General features: G+C 38.2%; 3 protein-coding genes across 3 annotated transcripts; 1 reads left to right on the top strand and 2 right to left on the bottom strand.

Moving 5' to 3' along the window:
• Positions 1-529: 529 nt before the first annotated feature.
• On the bottom strand, positions 530-1,262 carry LOC5575028. The gene is made up of 4 exons (XM_021850692.1): positions 1,095-1,262; positions 790-1,028; positions 625-727; positions 530-550 (listed from the first exon to the last, which is right to left on the bottom strand). Exons 1-4 carry the CDS (start codon positions 1,224-1,226, stop codon positions 530-532), a joined length of 495 nt encoding a protein of 164 aa, XP_021706384.1. The 5' UTR covers positions 1,227-1,262.
• A 43-nt stretch (positions 1,263-1,305) lies between these two features.
• Positions 1,306-2,905, top strand: LOC5575033. The gene is made up of 3 exons (XM_001661711.2): positions 1,306-1,321; positions 1,516-1,900; positions 2,610-2,905. The coding sequence occupies exons 1-3, from the start codon at positions 1,306-1,308 to the stop codon at positions 2,890-2,892; spliced, it is 684 nt and encodes a 227-aa protein (XP_001661761.2). The 3' UTR covers positions 2,893-2,905.
• A 23-nt stretch (positions 2,906-2,928) lies between these two features.
• On the bottom strand, positions 2,929-22,868 carry LOC5575034 (nanos homolog 2). The gene is made up of 3 exons (XM_001661712.2): positions 22,127-22,868; positions 3,861-3,965; positions 2,929-3,339 (listed from the first exon to the last, which is right to left on the bottom strand). Exons 1-3 carry the CDS (start codon positions 22,498-22,500, stop codon positions 3,270-3,272), a joined length of 549 nt encoding a protein of 182 aa, XP_001661762.2. The 5' UTR covers positions 22,501-22,868; the 3' UTR covers positions 2,929-3,269.
• Positions 22,869-23,129: the final 261 nt, after the last annotated feature.

The raw sequence follows: 23,129 nt of genomic DNA, 5'->3' as shown, positions 1-23,129 counted from the left end.
AGAACTTACTATGCCAATGACCAATTTATGCATGTGTATATCGTGTGGCATGTACGAAGAAAAGATCTTCGACTTGTGGGATTCGAACCCACGACCCTCAGCTTGGTCATGCTGAATATCTGCGCGTTTACCGCTACGGCTATCTGGGCCCCAAATGTGTAAGTCGTTATTTTTAAACAAATGAATAAACCAAGATGAAAACTATCATCACTGGGAGACAGAGGAAGATCTTCTTTTCATCGTAGCATTATTCGATAACGTGTAAATCCATTCGTTTGTTCAATAACACAGAGCTTCACACTTGGTTACCAATGGCCTTTAGGGCGAGATCATAAATTGAGTGGGAATTGTTGAAATGAAAAAAATCCGAATCTATAGTAAAGATTTATTTTTGAGGATTTTTTACATTCAGGCTTGCGTTACAACTGAGACAAGATCATAAATGCCTGTCGGACAGAATTCTTTATATTTCCCACAGTTTCCCGTATATCCATCAATTTCTGCTATATAGTATGACCGAGGCAATTCCTCATCTTTCGAAGCGGAAGGACTACAAGAAATAGAAGTGTGTTTAGAAACAATTCACGATTCATGAGCAATTTTAAACTAGTCATACCTAAATACCACATGAGCAACATCTCCAAGCACTCCATTATAGTGATAGAATGGAGCCTCAAAAGTTTCACAAATTGCTTTGTGGATACAAGCAGTCCCGTTGTAACCATACCTGTAACATTAGAGGGAAATATTCAGTACTTCAAATCACTTCAAAAGACCCATATGACTAACAAATCCATTCGTTCGGCTAACAACTCGTACACAAACCGTCGGCTGAACCTGCTCCCGGTTTCAATACTTCGTCTGCGGCGCACCGTCTCGGCCACGTTGTATTTGCTGTTCTTGAACAAATCGTACCACAACCGGTACTGGGTCACATTGCTAGGCAGCACGTAGTTCATCTCGAAATTGTGCGACAGATAGATGTTCCGGCCGGGGATTTCCAACGGGATGGCAATCGCGATCAGGAACTGCGGAACACGTGGACGTCATTGATTAGTTGCACTAAGAATGTGAGTTTCAGGTGGTTTACTTACTCCGTTGGATGTTCCCATGGGAAACTCCACCACAGCACGTGACGATCGTTGGAGGCCTTCAGATTGGACCCATAATATTTGTACTGTGACAATCAAAGCCAGATGGTTGATGAAGCGAAATGGTCGAAACATGATTGATTCCCTCCGAGGTAATCCTACGTTCAAAGGTTGAAGGGTTTTGATTGTTTCAAAAAGCTGAACGCAGTTCAGAATGCCTTTGGCAAAAGGTGTGATCTACTTGTTAGCGCGAAGATCTGCAGATCTTCCCAGAGTAAAATGCATCCTAATTAGCACGTGCTAGAAATAGTTTACCACGTTCTTAAACATGCAAATCGCTTCAATCAGTGTCTTTCGCGTCATCCCTCAAGCAACATGAACTTTTTTTCGATCTCAATGTTAATCGTTGTTCTCATACCTTTAGTACTATCACAAGTCACGGTGCAAGATGCGACTCAACAGCGTCAAAAACGTGCTCTTATATTTCCACGGGGGAACCCAACACGTCACCAGCTGGTGGCCGGGTTCGGTATTCCGGTGGATATCGTACTTGAATCCGTCACCGCCGGATACGTCTTCAAGGCGGTTTACTTTCTACCCTGGAACTCATCGCATTGGATTCCGCAATTCCTCAGGCGGGACGAAGATCTACTGTTCGAACCGCCGGAGCAAGTACAAAGCAGGAACTTTGTGGACATGGAACCGGGAGAGCAGTACCGATCGGAGGATGGGAATGGCGTTGATGACGCTGGCTGGGCAGGGAGGACCCGCTGGGAGATCTACCGGATGCTGGAGACGATGGCTGACCAGTGAGTACAAATTGAATTCAAATTTCACTTCGAAATCGATTGGAAACCCCATTCGGGATTCGCTTAGAATCCTATTCGAGATACGCATAGAATTTCACTTGGATTTCACTTAGAATCTCAATTCGGATTCATTCAGAATTTCATTAGGGATTCGCTTAGAATTCTATGAGGGATTCGCTGAGAATCTCACTTGGGAATTGCTTAGAATCTCATTTGTGATTCTCTTAGAAACTCCCTTGAGATTCGCTTAGGATCTCACTTTAAAATCTTTAAGAATTTCACATAGAATTTCACTTTGGGTTCGCCTTAAACCTGATTCGGGATTTGCTTAGAATTTAACATGGGATTTACTTAGAATCTTACTTGGAATTCGCATAGAATCTCAATCGAATTTCGCATAGAATCTCACTAGGTAATCCCATTTGATTGGTTCTCAGTTGGATTCTGTGCGAATCCTAAATGAATATCCGAACAAACTCAAGATGAGACTCTAAACGGATCCCACATAGAATTCGTTCAGAATACCACATGGGAATGGTTCAGAACTCCAATTGGATTTATTGCATTTAGAATCTCTGGGAATTCACTTAGAATCCCAACTGGGACTCGATTTGAGTCCCAAGGATGATTCGCATAGAATTCCAAAATAGTTCTTTACACATATAAAATTGGATTTAGAATCATAAATCGATATCCATTTCCCCACCAGGAAAGGCTACAACGGCCGCAGCTGCCTGCTGCGGACGATCTGCGAAGCAGCGGAGGTGAAATTTTCCCACTCGAGTGGAATCATCGGCGAACTGTTGCACATTCTGTTGACCCCGTCGACGACCCAGGAGGCAACCACCCACCACCACGATGAAGAGTACAGACGAGCGGAGCTGGTGGCCAGCCGGAGCAGCCCCCGGACCAGGTTGGGCGGATCGGTCTGTTCGGATATGTACGCCGAGTGCCCGTTTTCGTTGTTGGATCTTTTCTCAGGGACATTGTGAGGATTTTCAATGGAATCAGTAGCAGATTACGAAAGGTTCGGTACATAAATTACTTTTACTCTTAAGTGGTGTGAAGTGTGACTTACAAATTGTTATAAGTTATATTAAATTCAAGCATCTGTGGACTTAAGCCTAGCGGTTAGTAGATCGTTACAATGTTTTTGGATAAAAGGTCGTATCAAAAGGGGGCGAGCGAAGGTTCACCCGGTAAAAGTTCTAGCAAAGCGTTGTGTAAAGGATGTTAGTAGCAAAAATTGTACAATTAGAACCAATAAGTTAAGTCAATAAATAAATAAATACAATAAATAACAAAGATTGGTATCCTTTACGAGCAGGGTACCAAAGAATTCGAGTGGACTTCGCGAGTCACATGCGTTTTAGATGCGGTTGTGACGATTGATCATCTTGAGGACGCTGGTTCCCGTTTGATTCTCCGGACAGTACGCGCTATAAAATACAGAAAAAAAATAAAGAAAAACGACAATTAGGGACTGCTTTTTGAAAAAGTTGAGTTGGTAATAAGTAGTATTTACAATTTCGCTAATCTATCTTGGAAAGACAATTGAGGGTAATACTGTAACGAACTAATAACCGCCAATTCGCAAACATAATCTGGGAAATAATCCAACAGCAAAAGTAAAAATGGCAAATGGCGCGTAAAAATCGAGAACGAGGAACAAATCTGTTGCAAATTCACTGACGAGTTCATATATTTGAGATAACATAATAAGAATGTTAATGTGAACATGATTCAACTAGACATGATAGATAGAAATTTCATAATTCAAACCGTTATTTATGTCACAACACCATCATCTTAGTTCCTTAGACCACTAAAAACCGGAATCCCGCGATGTAGATTCCTTCGCCAAGGTGTGTTCTTAAGCTTACTCTTACTGAGCTACGTACGAATGAATCTCCAGCAATGGCAGGGAGGCGCGCTCAACAATCTTAACCGTATAACTTACATGGTATGTCCCCGCTGGCCGCAGCAAGGGCAGTCACACTCCATCAGTATCGGACAGGTCACTTCTCCGTTCGGTCCCTTCAGATTGTGCGACAGGTAGATCTCCCTGAAATTAAGGCCAGACATACTGATTAGCTTAAGAGGAAAATAACCATCATCGTTTTACAAATTTTCAAAACCGTTTTTTCTGCCCAAAACCAAAGAAATGTTCATGAAAATCTATCATTGCATTGCACTTGCTACCCGTAATGCAGTGATAGATTTTCATGATGAATTTTTTAAATTTGAACGAAAAAACTGGTTTTTCATTTTAGATTATTGCTGATGATTGAATAATCCATCATTCAGCCTTAGAATTCGTTCACAAATTCCATAACGCTGAAAATGGCCATTTTTGACACCCACTCATCCCCAAGTAACGCTTTTTGTACGAATATTTTACATATTTTGTATATGCTGTAACACTTCGAGAACACCCACCCACCCCCAAAAGCGTTATGAAATTTGTGAACAAGTCCTTAAGCAAAGCAGAACAAAAAATCGTGAACTCTACTGAATTCGAATCACATTAGAAAAGAAACCTCAAAATTTGAGCCAACACTGTTAAGATTTAGAAGTGGCGCAAGCGACTAGAAGGTGATTTTTCACGTATATGTACCCGCAGGGTGCACGACGTTAGGCATAAATACGCTAGGCATAAGGACGTTAGGCATAAGTACGATAGGCATAAATACGATAGGCATAATGGACGTTTGACATAATGGATGTTTGGCATAATGGACATTAGGCATAATGGACGATAGGCATAATTCTCAAAATAAAAAAAGAGATTATTTGTGTGAAAAGTGAGCTGACTTTTTTGGTAATTGTGGAGGGCTTCAAAGATCAAAATTGTGTCCTTTGAAATACGATTGCCTTGCAGTCGTCCCATAGCTGTGAATCCTTTGAGGTCAATTTCTAGGACAAAACTTGATAAAATGATTAGCATGGAAATGCTGTTAATTGCCTTCATTAGCTTTGTGGTAACTTCTGTGACCATAGAATAAAGCCATGCTGGAGGTATTTAGTTCGGTTTCAAGTCGATCCAGGATCCTTTGTCATGCAGTGCAAACGTGTTCATGTGTCGTGCACAAATAAGAATGCAAAATGGCTACCTTGGTAAAGCAAACATTTAGTTAATAACTGTGGAAGTGCTCCTAGAACACTAAGCTAAGAGCTTGGGTTGGGGAGTAATGCCAAGAATATGAATGATGCTGTTACTGCTGCTCATCTTTTGAGTTAGGTCGTACAAATTTTTCATCAGAGATTATCCCTTCTTTAAATTGGAGGCTGTTCTCTATAGTTAAACTGTCGACAAAATTATTGGAGTTAGTGCTGCTAATGTTCAAATCAGAAATTTTTTCTTCTTTCATAATTAAACTGTTCTTTCGAGACGTACTTATTCCAAAATTAATATCACTATTGCTCTTAATACTTCCATCATACATTTTCCCTTCTTTGGATCATAGGCTGTTCTTTATACTTATACGGTCAATTTAATGACTGTAAGAAAGGGGGCCTTCATCCAACAATATGCTGTTTTGTGGGTTCTTGCTGTTCTAATAGTTATTGGAATTGTTGGTGTAAATATTCCCATTAAAAAAAGCACGCCATGCTTAATGCTGAATGCTATGTTATGTTAAATTTGAGATTGGCTGTTAAATTGACTTGAAATCAAATTTTACTTTTCAAACGCGACGAATTTCAAATATTTTCAAGGTGCTTTTGGCAATACTTTCAAATGTGGCTGATCAAAATTATTTGAAAACCATCGAAAATTGTTGGCAGAAGAGGCAAAAGAACTGTTTTCACCACATTAAATTGACGAGCAGACTGGGAGTGGGAATGTTACGCTCTTATTGGCGTCACACTACAAGAATAGTATTGTTGAAGATTATATCGCCTATCGTAACATGATTTTTTTGCTTGACTCTAGATTGCTGTCTACAAGTTAACTATTTGCAATATATGACGTATAATTATATGGAAGATTTCCCTTCTTTAGAATTAACGCAATTATGTAAGAGAAATGTAAGAAATGGCATATACTCACCTAACTAAACATCTCTAGAAATAAATAACACTTGCACATTGCAAATAAAAATGGATACTTACAAAAATGGATTGAACTGGACTTTAGAATGATAACAATGACCATGATAATAATCTTCTTCCATATCTTGCGATAATCGATTCATTGTCAAATTTCATAACACCGGAAATTGCAATTTATAAACAACCAATTAACCCACCTCCTCGTAACGCTTTTTGTGTGAATTTTCCACACTTTTTAAGAGCTGTTACATCTTAAAGACACCCACCCACCCCCATCAACGTAATGAAATTTTTAAATGGACCCGAATAATTTTCGATATGAGAAGAGTTTTTGAATTACATACACGCTAGCGATCCTTTATATAAGAGATACGCGAAAGTAAAAAAGAATAATTTGGCAACAGACCTGCAGTGCTGAGTTTGATCGGCGTCGAGAATAATATTGTAACATGGCTTACGCATTGCTGAAAAGTTTCGTTATAGATCTTTCAGCTACATTTCCAAGCTAATAAACAGCAGAAAAAATAACAACTAAACATTGAATTGACAAAATTCAATTCAATTCAATTCAAAGGAAAATTGTTCAAATTTTTGTTCTATGCAAAACAACTTTTACCGATATATTTTCAAACAGATTACATTACTTTTCAAGAAAAGTTCAACACAAACATAACGCATGTTCGTTTGGCTTCACGCTTTGACAGCTCACGCTGCTCGATTGGCTCACACTTTGACAGAAATGTCAGCTTCCGCGAATCTCTCTTATAAAGGATTTCTAATACACGCAAGTTATTTTATGCCAAACGTCCATTATGCCTAACGTATTTTATGCCTAACGTCCTTATGCCTAACGTCTGTATGCCTAATGGGGTATACTCGTACCCGCAGTAGTATTTGTAGTATATGACCCTCAGTCAAGTTCACAAAACTTTATTTTTCATTCAATTTTGAATCATTGTGAAATATCATTTTTTTAAGTAAGGTACCGTGGGGTAAGTGGATACAGAAAAATCAATAGTCAACCTCATTGTTATGTACAGCTAACGTTAATAACCCAACTAACATTCACTCATTTAACAAACACCATTAGGGCAGTTTTATCCAGCATCATGTTTTATAACATTTTAATAATTTCCATGGCCAACCTTTGTTAAAGCATTGTTCACACAAATTTGGAGAAACTTTAAAGCATGTCGTTGAATACCAACTTTTTTTTTCAGCTTTAAAAACGTTTTACAAGCATTTAGTTCAGCTTTTATACGGCTGGTCTAAAAATAATTAAAGACTAATAAAAACAAAAAAAATATTTTTCTAGGCTCTTTATAAATGTAGTGGGCACTATTATTATGATAGTATAACAATCTTATTTAAAAATCGCCTGTATACTGGATTCAAACTCGAGACCTTCCAATCGTCAGCGGTATGCCTTGCCATCTGCGCCATCCTAGAATTGATTATTATACCGTCCAGTGCAAAATATAAACTTCTCATAGCTGAATATTGACCATGTTTGAGCTTTTATTCGACAACGTCTAATCAACACATGGTACGCTGATCTACAACTGAACAAGCATATTATTCAGCTGCTGTTTAGTGCTGATCCAAGCTGAGTTCAGTCGGCTATTTTTAGCGCACAGTGAGAAAATTTATGTCGATGTTGGTCAAAATAATGTTTATTTACACAAAGTAAAAACAGTCTGAAATGATTAATCTAATTTCATAATAAGTTTTAGTTTGTTCAAAACTGATTAATTAACTTAAATAATTTAATAAATTATAGTTTGATTTTTTTTATTTGTATTTTTCATAAGGGGCGGTCCATTAATTACGTAAGACATTTTTCGGAATTTTTCAACCCCCCCTCCCCCCATGATAAGATTTTTTGTATGAAAATCCAAAATAAATTGTATGGCGCGTAAGAAATCTCAAACCCCCCCTCCCCCCATAAACCCTTACGTAATTAATGGATAGCCCCTAAACGTATTACACATGCATTGAAGTAAAAGTTCTCTGTATGACTATATTTGAATCATTTGAAGGGTTAGTCCTCAGAACCCACCTGAATAGAAAAATATTCGAATATCTTGATGCGATTTTTATTTTCGGAAATGGCCAAGTAAATCATTTTTCTTAGAGCGCAGTATTTATTCAGTTGTGAAGAAATGTCATTTCAAATGTAGCTGGCTATAGAAATTTATTTAAACAAAGAAATTTCCATTTTTCTTGTACGGAAAAACATCCCGAGCAGGCGAAAAAAGCTTAGCAATAGAAAATATAATATGGATAGCTAAAAGTGATATTAACTTGAAAGATATATGATATAAAATATCTGGAAACAAAATTGGCATGTCATATTTAGATTCTGCAAGATTTCACCAATAGCTGCGAGCTATTCATTAGATCTGCGTACATCAAATTTTTCATAGGTTTAGAAGTTCCAGGATCAAAATTACTTTGCTCCTACTCGGAATACTTAGCTTAAATGTTTATTTTTGTTTTTCACAATAATTCTGCATTTCTGGAGACTGACCATGTTTATTTTCTGAACAGCTATTTCAAAAGTTTTAAGAAAGCATAATTTATGAGCTTTGAAATGCATTCGGAACTCAACACAAATTTCGGATATTTTGTCCATTTTATGAAATTTAGCTATAGTGTGATCGCTTTTACAAGGCTTATTTATTGCTGAACAATGAGTTTGTTAATCGTCATTTTGGCCGCTATTGGATCAACTGTTCTTATAATATACTGAAGCTGAATTAGGATTTTATAAGATACTTATTCAGCTCTTATTCATGCTTATGTTAAACATGTGGGAATAGCTGAAGTGCGACGCAAGTAAAACGTTAGTTCGTCTTCTGAATATCCTTTTATACATATACATTTGTTTAGTGGAATATTGGCTTTTTAATTGGGGGAAACATGTCTTGTTCAGCTCATTTGTAGAACAATCTTGACTAGTCGAAAGAGAATCTTTGGAAACGTTTAATAAGTGGCGATTCAACTTTTGTTCATTCTAATGCATAACGTTGAACATTGATTTAAGTTTGTGTTAAAAAAGCACCTTTTCAGCTCTTTATAGAGCAATTTTTTTATTCAGCTGCCATTACCATTATTGAACAATAATTAAACATGCATGCTTGTTTGTGGCTCTGAATTGTTAGTTGGGAATGTTAATCAAACTTTTTTATGTGGATGAGAAGTGAGGGACTAATATACTTCAAATCACCATTTATTTTGATTTTTTTGATTGTTATGTAATGAGTATGAGAAACTTGAAAATTTGCGCCAAATGATCCAGTTGCCCCACCATGGTGGGGTAAGTGGATCACCAATAAAAAAAAAATATTTTCAAAACAAATGTGGTGTAATTATGTAAAGTATGAATGACATTACTCTTGTTCTTGTTATTAGTGCTATTTATGTTACATTTTGATACCTTTAAAATTAAAAAGTAACTTTATTCTACCAAAATATTATGAAAAATATTTAAACATTAGTTTACACTAATTCGAACAAAAAAAAATATTGTAACTAGAGTAATTTGGAGAAAAATCATCCATTTAATACTCATAAGTTGTACAGAAGTATTGTAGGACTATTCCTAACGATGTTTTTGAAAAACATTCATAATTTAAAAATATAAGTTACATTTACTTTTGATTAACATACTGAAATCTTTTTATTCTATTTATTAATTTAGATGTTCCATCTGTCTAGAACAATTAATATGGTCAAATAAGGTTCCTTAATATGCTTTCAATTGAAAAATTTGTATACTTTGCCTTTTTTGCAATCAAACAAAAGATATACCACAAAAAGTTTTGTTTGAATTTTGCAATATTCTTTCTTTTATATTTTTTTATACCAGAAAGATTGATATACCTTTTAGGTGGATTAATTCAAATTTTCTATGGCCACTTTGACAAATTTAAGCTAGGAATGGACAAAGTTAAAGGAAAACAACATTTGCAAACTTATTTAATTTCTTGTAAGTAGTCTGAAAACAAATGATAATAATGCTTGATCCACTTACCCCACCCCATGAAGAAGTAGGGGTAAGTGTACCATGCCCAATATAACTGTATTAATTTATAAAAATCACATATTTTTCATCGATATTCATTAAATTAGAACTGAAATGCTCACCATGTGTTGAAAAAACTAATAGTATTCAATTTTACACTGAGATACAATGGATTTTTGATTGGTAGAAAACAATTTTGAAACTAATTGATTTTTGCTGCTAACAAGTTTGCTTGTGTTAGTGTATGTGTAGTACCAGTTTTGCAATAGTATTAGTGTGGACGTAAGAATATAACTATCAATTTGTGTGATTTGTGCTAACGTAAGAACAACACGACATTCACGAAACGCGACGCGAGACAAGACATAACACTTATAGTTCTTACTATCGTCAAAAAGTTTTAAAAATTACCTTTCTGTCGACCGGTTTCGGGCGCGATGTAGCCCATCTACGGGACAATGTCCGACTGACTGCAAGGACCGTGCCTACCTATTGATAAGCATACATGTTGAAAGAGATCTTCGGAAGATTTGCATAAACATTGATTGGAAAAACATCCATTTTTGGAGGTATGTTTGTAAAACTTCTTAGGGGGGTCGCAGCTTCAAAAAGGTAGGGAATCACCGCTCTAGGGAAATCCCTGTAGCGATTGTCCTGTTGAAATACCTGGAAAAATCGCTGTAGAGATTAAGGTAGAGATTATCTTGGTGGAATTTCTGATAAAATCCCTGGAGATGTCTTCGATGAAATTCCTGGGGAAATCCTGGGGTAGTCCTGATTTTCCTGAAGCAATTCCTGCAAGACTGGAGCCCTATTTGAACTGGTCCGAAAGCGATTGCGATCAAAAGTTCTTATTATATTCTCACTTTTTTCTAATTTGGCCGTATCGGAAACAGTTCCGGGCTGAGAGAGACTCGCGAAGAGGAAAAATATCAACGTCATATGCAGCCCAGATTCCCCTCTCACGAAACGTCAAATGCAGCCCACCGTTTTTATGGCTGAAAATGTGAAAAGTATTGTGTTCAAAGTAAACTGTTATTAAAAACCTCAGTCGGTGGAGCAGTTTTTTCCAAAGTTGCTGATAAATCTAAGCAGAAGATTAATTATTTCTAATGTCTGCTACGTTTGCTGGCATGAAATTTCACTCAAACGGCTGTTTATGATTCGATGTGATGCAAACTCAATCATTTTTTGCTGAGAGGTTCATGTGAGGATTTGAACAGCATGCGCATAATTGAGCTTGAGCTTGAGCTTGATTGGCCGCCCGTGGATGCACTCCAGTATCGCCAGATCAGCTGCACTTACACAAGGAACCAACCGAATGACTGCTTGGGACTAACAGGCATCCTCAGTGTATAAGTGCTGGTGTTCTTCTATTTTTAGGCAACAATGGCACCTGCCACGTCAGAATGCAGACCAATGAGGGGAAGGGGGAGGAATTGATGATGCATTGAACTGACTCCCACGTAGACCGTATATTCCACTGCATCCACGTCAGTTCATGCGGGAGTGTATGGATTGGGGGAAAGGCATGGCAGAAAGGTTTGCTTTTGTGGTTAGCAGACTGCCTATATATCAGGCGTAAGAAAGGCGTGCGCGTGGAAGTAGGAAGCGTTAGGGAAACGGTTTCTTGTCCGTCTCTGGTTCTAGCGTTTGCTATGAACGAATAGTTTGAGTGTGATATATTTAGAATGGAAGATAGAAGCAAGTGAGAGATATACAACTACAAAGTACGAGGAAAGGGACGGGCCTGGGATTGAACCCATGACCTTCTGCATATGAAGCAGAAGCGGTAGCCATCAGACCACCAACCCCGTCGATTTGAACAGCATGCGCATAATTGGTATAAACACAAAGTGGAATAAGAAAAAAACTCAGCAATCACAGAAAAAGAAGACCATCTCCGCGAGTCTCGTCTCAGGTTCCGGGTATTCGGATATAATTTAATTTCTGCAGGCCGAGATAACCATTCAGCAAAACTAAGCTAAGTGGCATGGTCTGAGAGTCGAATCCTACCGGTCGAGGATCTTTTCGGATTGGGAATGTTCTCGTCTTCCCAGAGCGTACCTGCTACACGATTTAGGGGAGGGTGGGGCAAGATGAGCACCCCACGTTTGTGTCGTTCTTACCGAAATTTACCGAAAAAATAGTTTGGGATTCTGATGAATATCATTAAATTGATATGACGGCCATAAATTTCAACCAAAAAATCAACAACACAACGTAAATATTGTCAAATATACAAAGTACAGTACTGACCTGATTTTCTCAGCATATTTAGAATATGTTATGTTACCGGGGTTACGTTTGAACTGATCCCGTATGATTATATAAGGTACCGCGGGGCAAGTGGGTAATTGGGGTAAGTGAAAATAATTGGTATACTTCACTGAATATGTGAATTAACGTTTTAAACTCATGCGTTAACCTTTGAGGCCATTGAGAACATTACGATATGTAAGAGATTTCTGAGATTTTTCAGCCATTATTGCATAATAGAGCGAAATATTGTTAACCTGTCAATTATTACTCCGTAACAAGTTGGCGGCGTGCAATCTTATTTTAATATTTTCAGCGGAAAAAAGTTGAGGAAAATAATTTTCTGTACCATTTCTAAGTTGTCCCCTCTGACAGTTTTAAACCGCAATAAAAAATGTTTAAGAATTAATATGACATAGACCTCAAAATAACTATATTTAAACACTGACAATTTTCTAATCACGTGGGGCAAGTGAAAAGTTTCTCATTCGAAATTTAATTTGTGTTTTCTCTTTAGGTAGCTATAATTATACAAGGTTCACAATTATCATAGAACAACAGAACGTGCTGATAATTCAAGAAACACTGTGCTCAAAGCATTAAATGCTATTATCATGGCCAAATCATGGAACTTCTAAAATAAAGGTTGCCAAATATTACGATATTAATATGTTTACTTCGGACAGCCGATTAAAAGGAAGACATTAATAGAAAAGTTCCAATAAAAGAGAACGCACGGAAATCTTGTGAAATGTCTATGTAAAACTAGTTCAAAACATAAAAAATGGGGTATAGGTGTATCCGTTTGATTTCTCTTGAAGAGTTATCCGACGTAATATCCGATTTTCTTAAGAGCAAATAAAGAGCGGTGGACACTCTACAAAGCAGAAATGCAATTGCTGTCCCATGATTTAAGAACTAACATTGGAAATATTGCAGTTATAATGTTGCCAAATCATTTCAACAAACATAACTGAACAGAAGAAAATTCAAGTAACAAGAATAAAATTTTCTTGTTTACATGTTACTCATGTTATTGTTCATTCGGACGCCTTAACAAATGGTAAAGGTTATAGAAATCGTGAATGTAGCTGTTAGTTTTTGAATTTATTGTTCAAAACGATAAACTTTTCACTTGCCCCACCTGTGGGGCAAGTGAAAAGTAACGAGACGTTTTTCAAAAACTTTTTCTGTACTTTTTTCTTCAATTTTACATAAAAATCAATTTCAGTATACTGCTTATATTTGGTGGGAGTCAAGCTAAAAAATATACACGACCTCATTTGTTTTAATTTAAGGTCTCTAGAATTTGAAGAATCCCAACTATGCGAAATCTATTACCCACTTGCCCCACGGTACCTTATACCCTTTCCCACTTCTTATATGAAGACTGCAAAATTTTGGTATGTATCGTAAATTCAATAATTTACAGTAAAATAAGCAATTACATTCCCATTTTGGCAAATATTAGCCGATTCATGCCTCTGAGATGCATTTATGGTAGTTAGCCTGATCAAAATATGAGTCAAAATTACATAAAAAAGCATTTGAAGTATACGATATTTTTTTTCAGTTTTTAAATATAATCTTCTATATATTCACTACGTTTATGTCTCTCAGTCAATTTTTGCCATTAATTTTTTAAAATGTACCTTATTTAAGTTATAAATTTCAAACAAATAAAAATTGATTTATTCAATAGGCCCTTTTAAAAACTTATTCTAAAATACATATCTCCCCTTGAAAGTTTATATTGTGTGTAACGCGGTCCTTAAATCAATATTTACTTATTTACTTGTTTTAATTATGAATCGTGGTTTACGGCCAACCAGCCGAGTGGAAGTTTAACAACTACCGAAAAGCTAAACATTACATATAATTTGCAATTGGATTAGATGGACAAATTGATGTGAAGATTTGCGAAAAAGTTACACGTCTTCTCAGTGAGAATCGAACTCACGACTCCCCGATCTCTAGTTGGGGCGCGTTAACCACTACGCCATGAGAGGACTCATGAACGCAGAAGTTAACCTGAATTCGATTTCAGCTCAATAATCACGTGGTCCTCTTTCGCAAAGTGCACCTCTTTCGGAAGAATTAGATGCCCATCCAAACACAACGCTTTCTATATATATCCAATGCCTAGCCCGAGAGCGCATTGTTTTTTAGGTATAGGAATAGCACACTACACTAGCCAGCAACTGCGCTGGCTGAGGTTTCTATTGTGTGGGCTTCCAATGGGTCGCGACGTTCTCAAACGACCGGTTACGGAACATGAGTCCGTTGCTCGATAAATACTTGTTTTAATTATGAATCGTGGTTTACGGCCAACCAGCCGAGTGGAAGTTTAACAACTACCGAAAAGCTAAACATTACATATAATTTGCAATTGGATTAGATGGACAAATTGATGTGAAGATTTGCGAAAAAGTTACACGTCTTCTCAGTGAGAATCGAACTCACGACTCCCCGATCTCTAGTTGGGGCGCGTTAACCACTACGCCATGAGAGGACTCATGAACGCAGAAGTTAACCTGAATTCGATTTCAGCTCAATAATCACGTGGTCCTCTTTCGCAAAGTGCACCTCTTTCGGAAGAATTAGATGCCCATCCAAACACAACGCTTTCTATATATATCCAATGCCTAGCCCGAGAGCGCATTGTTTTTTAGGTATAGGAATAGCACACTACACTAGCCAGCAACTGCGCTGGCTGAGGTTTCTATTGTGTGGGCTTCCAATGGGTCGCGACGTTCTCAAACGACCGGTTACGGAACATGAGTCCGTTGCTCGATAAATACTTGTTTTAATTATGAATCGTGGTTTACGGCCAACCAGCCGAGTGGAAGTTTAACAACTACCGAAAAGCTAAACATTACATATAATTTGCAATTGGATTAGATGGACAAATTGATGTGAAGATTTGCGAAAAAGTTACACGTCTTCTCAGTGAGAATCGAACTCACGACTCCCCGATCTCTAGTTGGGGCGCGTTAACCACTACGCCATGAGAGGACTCATGAACGCAGAAGTTAACCTGAATTCGATTTCAGCTCAATAATCACGTGGTCCTCTTTCGCAAAGTGCACCTCTTTCGGAAGAATTAGATGCCCATCCAAACACAACGCTTTCTATATATATCCAATGCCTAGCCCGAGAGCGCATTGTTTTTTAGGTATAGGAATAGCACACTACACTAGCCAGCAACTGCGCTGGCTGAGGTTTCTATTGTGTGGGCTTCCAATGGGTCGCGACGTTCTCAAACGACCGGTTACGGAACATGAGTCCGTTGCTCGATAAATACTTGTTTTAATTATGAATCGTGGTTTACGGCCAACCAGCCGAGTGGAAGTTTAACAACTACCGAAAAGCTAAACATTACATATAATTTGCAATTGGATTAGATGGACAAATTGATGTGAAGATTTGCGAAAAAGTTACACGTCTTCTCAGTGAGAATCGAACTCACGACTCCCCGATCTCTAGTTGGGGCGCGTTAACCACTACGCCATGAGAGGACTCATGAACGCAGAAGTTAACCTGAATTCGATTTCAGCTCAATAATCACGTGGTCCTCTTTCGCAAAGTGCACCTCTTTCGGAAGAATTAGATGCCCATCCAAACACAACGCTTTCTATATATATCCAATGCCTAGCCCGAGAGCGCATTGTTTTTTAGGTATAGGAATAGCACACTACACTAGCCAGCAACTGCGCTGGCTGAGGTTTCTATTGTGTGGGCTTCCAATGGGTCGCGACGTTCTCAAACGACCGGTTACGGAACATGAGTCCGTTGCTCGATAAATACTTGTTTTAATTATGAATCGTGGTTTACGGCCAACCAGCCGAGTGGAAGTTTAACAACTACCGAAAAGCTAAACATTACATATAATTTGCAATTGGATTAGATGGACAAATTGATGTGAAGATTTGCGAAAAAGTTACACGTCTTCTCAGTGAGAATCGAACTCACGACTCCCCGATCTCTAGTTGGGGCGCGTTAACCACTACGCCATGAGAGGACTCATGAACGCAGAAGTTAACCTGAATTCGATTTCAGCTCAATAATCACGTGGTCCTCTTTCGCAAAGTGCACCTCTTTCGGAAGAATTAGATGCCCATCCAAACACAACGCTTTCTATATATATCCAATGCCTAGCCCGAGAGCGCATTGTTTTTTAGGTATAGGAATAGCACACTACACTAGCCAGCAACTGCGCTGGCTGAGGTTTCTATTGTGTGGGCTTCCAATGGGTCGCGACGTTCTCAAACGACCGGTTACGGAACATGAGTCCAAGTATTTATCGAGCAACGGACTCATGTTCCGTAACCGGTCGTTTGAGAACGTCGCGACCCATTGGAAGCCCACACAATAGAAACCTCAGCCAGCGCAGTTGCTGGCTAGTGTAGTGTGCTATTCCTATACCTAAAAAACAATGCGCTCTCGGGCTAGGCATTGGATATATATAGAAAGCGTTGTGTTTGGATGGGCATCTAATTCTTCCGAAAGAGGTGCACTTTGCGAAAGAGGACCACGTGATTATTGAGCTGAAATCGAATTCAGGTTAACTTCTGCGTTCATGAGTCCTCTCATGGCGTAGTGGTTAACGCGCCCCAACTAGAGATCGGGGAGTCGTGAGTTCGATTCTCACTGAGAAGACGTGTAACTTTTTCGCAAATCTTCACATCAATTTGTCCATCTAATCCAATTGCAAATTATATGTAATGTTTAGCTTTTCGGTAGTTGTTATTTACTTATTTGTTTTTTTTTGTGTTGTCCCCTTTTTCTTGGATTGAGGATCCTGGCCATCTTAAACCAATCCTTACCATGTTCTTCCTTTCAAAAATTGTGACAATTAACCTCTAGTTGCCACGAGTACCCTAGCTCCATCCCGTACTAACTTTGATAATGAAAAAATAAATACATTGTAAGTAATACAAAAAATGAATTTCGGCTCCGTAAAGCGTTATACGCGATTGAGCCTCAAATAAACGAATTAGGTAAAATAAAACAATGTTTTCACGCCAGGCCCGGATTTGGGGAGGGGTGGGGGTGCCAAGGGAACAAATGCCCCGGGCCCCCGAGGAATCAAAATTGGGAACAAAAAACATTTTTGAAAACCTTACAATATTTTCTCTTAAGGCGGCGTCCATTTATTACGTAACGCTTAAATTGGAAATTTTCGACCCCCCCCCCTCCGTAACGCTTTTTGTATGAAAATTTTCAAATTTTTGTATGAGTTGTAACGCTTGAGCCTACTCCCCCCCTCCCCCTAGAGCGTTACATAATTTGTGGATGCCGCCTAAGACGTTTGGACATATAATTCTAACGTTGAGGTCAACTTTCCAATATTTGAGTTAATTTTTCTTTTTTACCTAATGTATGAATCTCACAGTATGGTTTGGTCAGTTATTATCCTTCAATATATTACAAAAAAATTATGAATATTAAGCCAAAATCTTCGAAATTCTTCACTAGTTAGTTTAAAAAAAAATGAATTGAAAATGCGCCTAAGGGATGGTACACAAATTATGTCACGCTAAATTTCAACTTTTTTGACCAATCAATCGATCTTTTGTACTTTATTCTTGTCAGTACTCTAAATACTTTTTTTTTTTTTCAGAAAATGCGGCAACCAGAGGAAAGGAGTTTTAGAGAAAAACGGCTTTGAAGATTTTCAGCAATTTCTCACTCCACACAAATTATAAAGAAGCCAGAAAAAAAAACGAGCCAATTTCCTACGAACTGTTATATTTTTCCCTTTGGACGGAAAAATCACCTCAGAACACTATTGGAATTATTATATCCTCGAGTTTCTTTTTGAATTTGTTTGGACTGAACATCTCGTTCAAAATTCAAATTCAATAGGGGAAGGGATGGTAAAATAAACACCTTAGGGAAATCATCTTATTTCTGATAGAAAAACGAGAAATTTGTTTAGTTCTATACCTGCACTATGTGGGTAAAATGAACAGCTGTTGGTGGTAAAATGAACATCTTGCAAAAAATGAGAGCAAAACAAATATTTCTGAAAAATTTCATTGCCTTACCGAAAATATAGGGTAAATTATGTATTTTGGACAGGCTAAGGATATGCCTGGAAACGGCAATTGATTAACTGCAATAGATACTAATATTGTTTTACCTAATGTCACTTATATACTTAATGTCCCATTGTACTTTGAGTTTCTGGGGAGCAAAAGCTTACAAACTGTAGTATTAGCTTCCAAAACCTGTTTTTGGCGGCCTGTCTGTTATACATTTTGGACACCAAATATACATTTTGAACACCAAATATACATTTTGGACACCCTCATGTGAATATAATTTGGACAGAGGCGTTATCTCAATATCCATGCAATGGTTTCTTAAAAAGACGATAGCATCGTAAAATTTTAAGAGTTTACATGTGACTTATGCATTTTCTCGCTTATCGGATGTGTATATTAGTGATAATCAATCCACAGACAAACAGACGTAACACTTAGAACAAATCTCGATCAAAATCATAGTCACGAGGACATGTACGCCCAATGCTAAAATTAGTGTGTTTGGCCGACGGACCAACAGATGGCGTTAGTGTGTAAACTTCAAACGCGAACAAAAACGATGTGAGCGCTGCGGGTGGTGGATTGGTCACCTACCATATTTTTGAATCGACCGAAAAGGTGGTCGATGGACAATGATGAGAGTGTGACGTCTGTTTTTCTGTGATCAATCATTTCATTTAATGCAAACAAACATCATCAGATCCACGAAAAAACGCCTGCAAGTATGCATGCATGCGACATCCAGTGTGTTTCATAAGATGACTAAATAATATCAACTGAGCAAAACCCATGGGGTCATGCACAAATTACGTCACGCTGAGGGGGGGGGGGGGGGTGAGGGGGTCACGCCAAGCGTGACAAGCCTTACAAAAATTTCGGAGGACCCATACAAAAAACATGACAAAGGGGGGGAGGGGGTCAAAAAAGTTGAAATTTAGCGTGACATAATTTGTGTACCATCCCCATGATCTATTTTGGACATCACCTGATTTATGCCTTTTATACTCATAGACATATTTTATCGTATTGCCACTTTTAATTTTTGTATAAATGTCAATTCTGAGCGCTATTATTGCATTGAATGTATGTTCTTGAAATGCTCATCCTCTTGCATTCGTAGGTTTCACAGATGTTCTATTAATACAATTTACAATTTTGATATTTTTGAAGCCAATTTCTAATCTTTATGAAAATGGTCATCATTAATAAGCAGCATAATGTATTAATAATGCAATACATGATTTCCCGTACATATATTCCTCACCATCTCATTGGAAATGAGCATAGAACGACTAGCATGTTCAAATTATATGCATGTCAGAGTTATATACGTTACCCTATCCATGAATGATTGTAACCCATTCAAAAAGATTTCTAAAGGTATCAGATTTGACATCATATCAGAACAATATTCACCTCACTGAAAAACCTCAAGTCTTCCGAGCTAAAAGTTACATCAGTTCTAATTTTCAAACGTAGTTTTCTCAAATCGTAGTTTTCGTTGATATTTTCACTTCAATTGACGTACGTATCAATTCGAATACTCCGATTTGTGCTCTAAATCGTCTGTGCGTGATAAAAATTCATCGAAATTTGTTTTTTCTCGGTGAAAGGCACGGTGTTCATTTTACCACCCCTGTTTACTCTACCTTCCCCTATACGTTAGTTTATGGAATCCCAAAAACGTGCTGAATTTTGTATAAAGAGGCCCCCTTTATGAGATCTGACCCAGGCCCCTCGAATGCTAAATCCAGCACTATTTCACGACAAAAGTTGATTAACATGAACAAAAATAAAATGTCCCGATTTTGTCAGCCTAAAATTCACCGAGGGGCTGACAAAATCGGTCCTTACTGTAGTTGAAGGTCAAAGTAATAATGTAAAAGATAAGGATGGTTACCAATTTCCCATTGCGGTGACGTCATCAGAAAATCGCTCTCTTTCCCTCTTCGGGAAATCTGAAAACAACGGTACCAGTACCTGTCAAAGTTGACAAGTACTGACACCATTGTTTTCATGTTTTGTTGACGAGCGAATAAGAGATAATTTCGCCGAGAAATGCCTAATTTTACCAAAATAAAAACGTTTAAGTAGTCATACACACTTAGATTAAATTACTGGGGTCGGTAAAGTTTTACTGGATTTTTGAACTACCGAAAAAGTCAGCCTAAAATGAAAACTGTCGCCCGCGTAATTAAAAAACAAATTTCACCATGTTTTATTTTTAATCGATATATGATATAAAAAGAAAGCTTTCTGCTAAATTTCAGTAAAAAATCTCTGTTTTTCGATTTTTGACATTTTGTTTTAGTTTACTGACTTTTTCGGTAATTCAAAAACCCAGTTATTTTTACCGAACAGATTGAGCGTGTAAATCGTGCTTATGCTTAGGGTGCTCATTAGACTGATGCAAATTTTGAAATTTTTGCTCCCCTTTGCTTACACCGTTTTATTATGATAAAAATCATTCTCCCAAAATTTGAAGTGATTTGGAAGAAATTTGGTTGTGCACACGCCATTTGAAGTTTATATGGAAATTACTATGAAAAAGCCAAAGCTTTTGTGTTCAATTCTCTAATTGCTCGAAATAATGATCTATGGAAAAGTGAACAAACTCTACTCATGTGAAATCTTCCCAGCTACAACTTTGCCGAAGACCACATTTTGATGGGACGTAAGGATAATTTGTTATTATTGATAACAAAGTCTAAACCATGCTGAGATGATTATTCAATTACTTTCAGAACAAAACTGCTCTTTTGCTGTAGAACATAGTAGCCTGGATTACTTTGATCTATTCTATCCACCAGGAGCACCACTGTTGCCTGCCGGGCAGTTGGGTAAGCATGCAAAATGCATACCCAGTTTATGATCATGAATAACAATCGTCCAATCAAAATGTGGTCTTCGGTAAAGTTGTAGCTGAAAGGATTTGCCATGAAAAGATTGTGTTCACTTTTCCATAAAACATCATGACGAAGAGATAGAGAGCTGAACACAAAACCATGGCGTTTTCCATAGTAATCTCCATATAAACTTCAAATGGCCTGTGCACAGTCAAATTTCATCCGATTCAATACAAACTTTGGGAGGATGCTATTTACTATAAGTCAAAAATTTCAAAATTTGCATCACTCTAGTGCTCATCTTTCCACGCCTGACCCTACACATGCAAAAATTGTCAATCGGCAAAGAAGTCTCAGTAATAACTGTAGAAGTGCTCATAAGAGCACTAGCTGAGAATCAGTCTCTACCGCGTTTGAAACTTAACGTCTGAAACAAGACGATTTATTTGGCATAGTGTCTGTCTGGATGAGAAACCATGAATTTTGAGCCGTCGCATAATGGAACAGTATGATAATTGGAAAATGTCCATATCACACCCTACCGGAACCGTTTCCGGAATATTCGGACCAAAAAAGGAAAGATTTCTATTTCTTTTCTCCACAAAGCTCCAACTCCTTGACAGTGCCGATGTCCAAAAATTCACAAGGAAGGTTAAATAGGGTTTGTCTTTCAATAGCGTAATTAATAAGAAGATTCCTGAACAAATTCAAGTTTGTTGGAGGAACAATGTTTAAGAAAAAAATCCTAAAATCAATTTATGCGATTAAATCACATTTTAATCAAATTCTGAATTCAGTAGAACTTCTGGTTTTAAGAACTTTTGAAAAATTAGCCGCACCCTATTGTCCACCTTAAGGTGAAACATGTTTCAATCCAAACACGGCTGTTGTTTGATATTCCTTTCGCGAGATTTGTGGAATCAAAGTTGTAGGTACAATTTAATTTAGAATCCAAGTTTTACCTTCCTCTCCCCTCAAATCCCATTCTTACCTTCCTTCCTTGTTGTTCTTGCACAGGCTGCAGTAGTTGCCGGACTTCTTCAGAATCTCCCACTGATCGCGCCAGTTCTCCTTGTCATGCTTCTTGCCATTCCGGCGCCCGTTCAAGTTGTCATGCTGTTGAATCTCCCCCAGAACCGTGCGGCCTCCAGCGCTTCCGGCATGCAGCAGCTGTTTCCCCTGTCCCGTGGCATGTCCGCCGCCAATCATCGACAGGTACTGCCGGTACGGGTCGTTCTCGTCGTTATCCTCCGCGTTCCACACCAGCCGGTTGGTCAGCTTGGACCGGACCAAAGTGCCCTGCACGTTGGCTCCGTTTTTGATGGCCGCCGTAATCATGTCCAACGTTTCCTGACTGACCGACATTTTCGAACGTTTTGCTCTAGCACTAATTCGTTGTTTCACGTGCACTTCACCAGAACTTCTGGAGCCGGTATACTGGGACCACCACACTGTCGGACGGACTTCGAAGGAATGAGACCTGGAGAGCTGCCTTTATGAATGACCAGCAGTTTCATTCATAAATTTGCGCGCCAAGTTCTCGGAATGGAAGTCGCGAGGGGATTTAAATCTTCCAGCCAGCTGACTTTCCAGTGGAGCTTTAAATGGCTGGCCCCAAAAGCGCAGGGAGAGGGGAACTTGTTCGGCTCCGTGCACCAACTGATGGAATTCCTGGAACAGTAGCGAAGAAATTCGCGCGCGAACACGACCACAAATTTTTATTCAGCGCGGCCTTTCGGGTAAAATATTTATAGCGGTCCGGGTACGGTGGAAATCAGTGTGCACGGTGGGATAATTTCTATTCATATTGGACAAAATTGATATTTTTGGATTATGTTTCCTGACAGACCTAAGGCCCAAACGCAATGATCATAACGCCTTTTGTGTGAATGTTTTTCAAACTTTGTATGAGCTGTAACATCTCTGGGACACCCATCCACCCCCTTCAGCGTTATGAAATTTGCGAATAAGCCCATAAAGGTGTGCTTTTGTGC

This window comes from Aedes aegypti, chromosome 3, assembly GCF_002204515.2.
Source record: "Aedes aegypti strain LVP_AGWG chromosome 3, AaegL5.0 Primary Assembly, whole genome shotgun sequence".
Lineage (NCBI taxonomy): Eukaryota > Metazoa > Arthropoda > Insecta > Diptera > Culicidae > Aedes > Aedes aegypti.
Note: the sequence above shows the minus strand (reverse complement) of the source record. Positions and strands in the feature narration are given on the sequence as shown.

Coding starts and splice junctions, on each gene's coding strand:
- LOC5575028 (XM_021850692.1), bottom strand. CDS start 1,226: ATGTTTCGACCATTTCGCTTCATCAACCATCTGGCTTTGATTGTCACA. Junction 1,029..1,094: donor CCATGGGAACATCCAACGGA/GTAAGTAAACCA, acceptor CGTGTTCCGCAG/TTCCTGATCGCGATTGCCAT. Junction 728..789: donor TTAGCCGAACGAATGGATTT/GTTAGTCATATG, acceptor CTAATGTTACAG/GTATGGTTACAACGGGACTG.
- LOC5575033 (XM_001661711.2), top strand. Junction 1,901..2,609: donor CTGGAGACGATGGCTGACCA/GTGAGTACAAAT, acceptor TTTCCCCACCAG/GAAAGGCTACAACGGCCGCA.
- LOC5575034 (XM_001661712.2), bottom strand. CDS start 22,500: ATGTCGGTCAGTCAGGAAACGTTGGACATGATTACGGCGGCCATCAAA. Junction 3,966..22,126: donor AAGAACAACAAGGAAGGAAG/GTAAGAATGGGA, acceptor CCTTAATTTCAG/GGAGATCTACCTGTCGCACA. Junction 3,340..3,860: donor GGCCAGCGGGGACATACCAT/GTAAGTTATACG, acceptor TGTATTTTATAG/CGCGTACTGTCCGGAGAATC.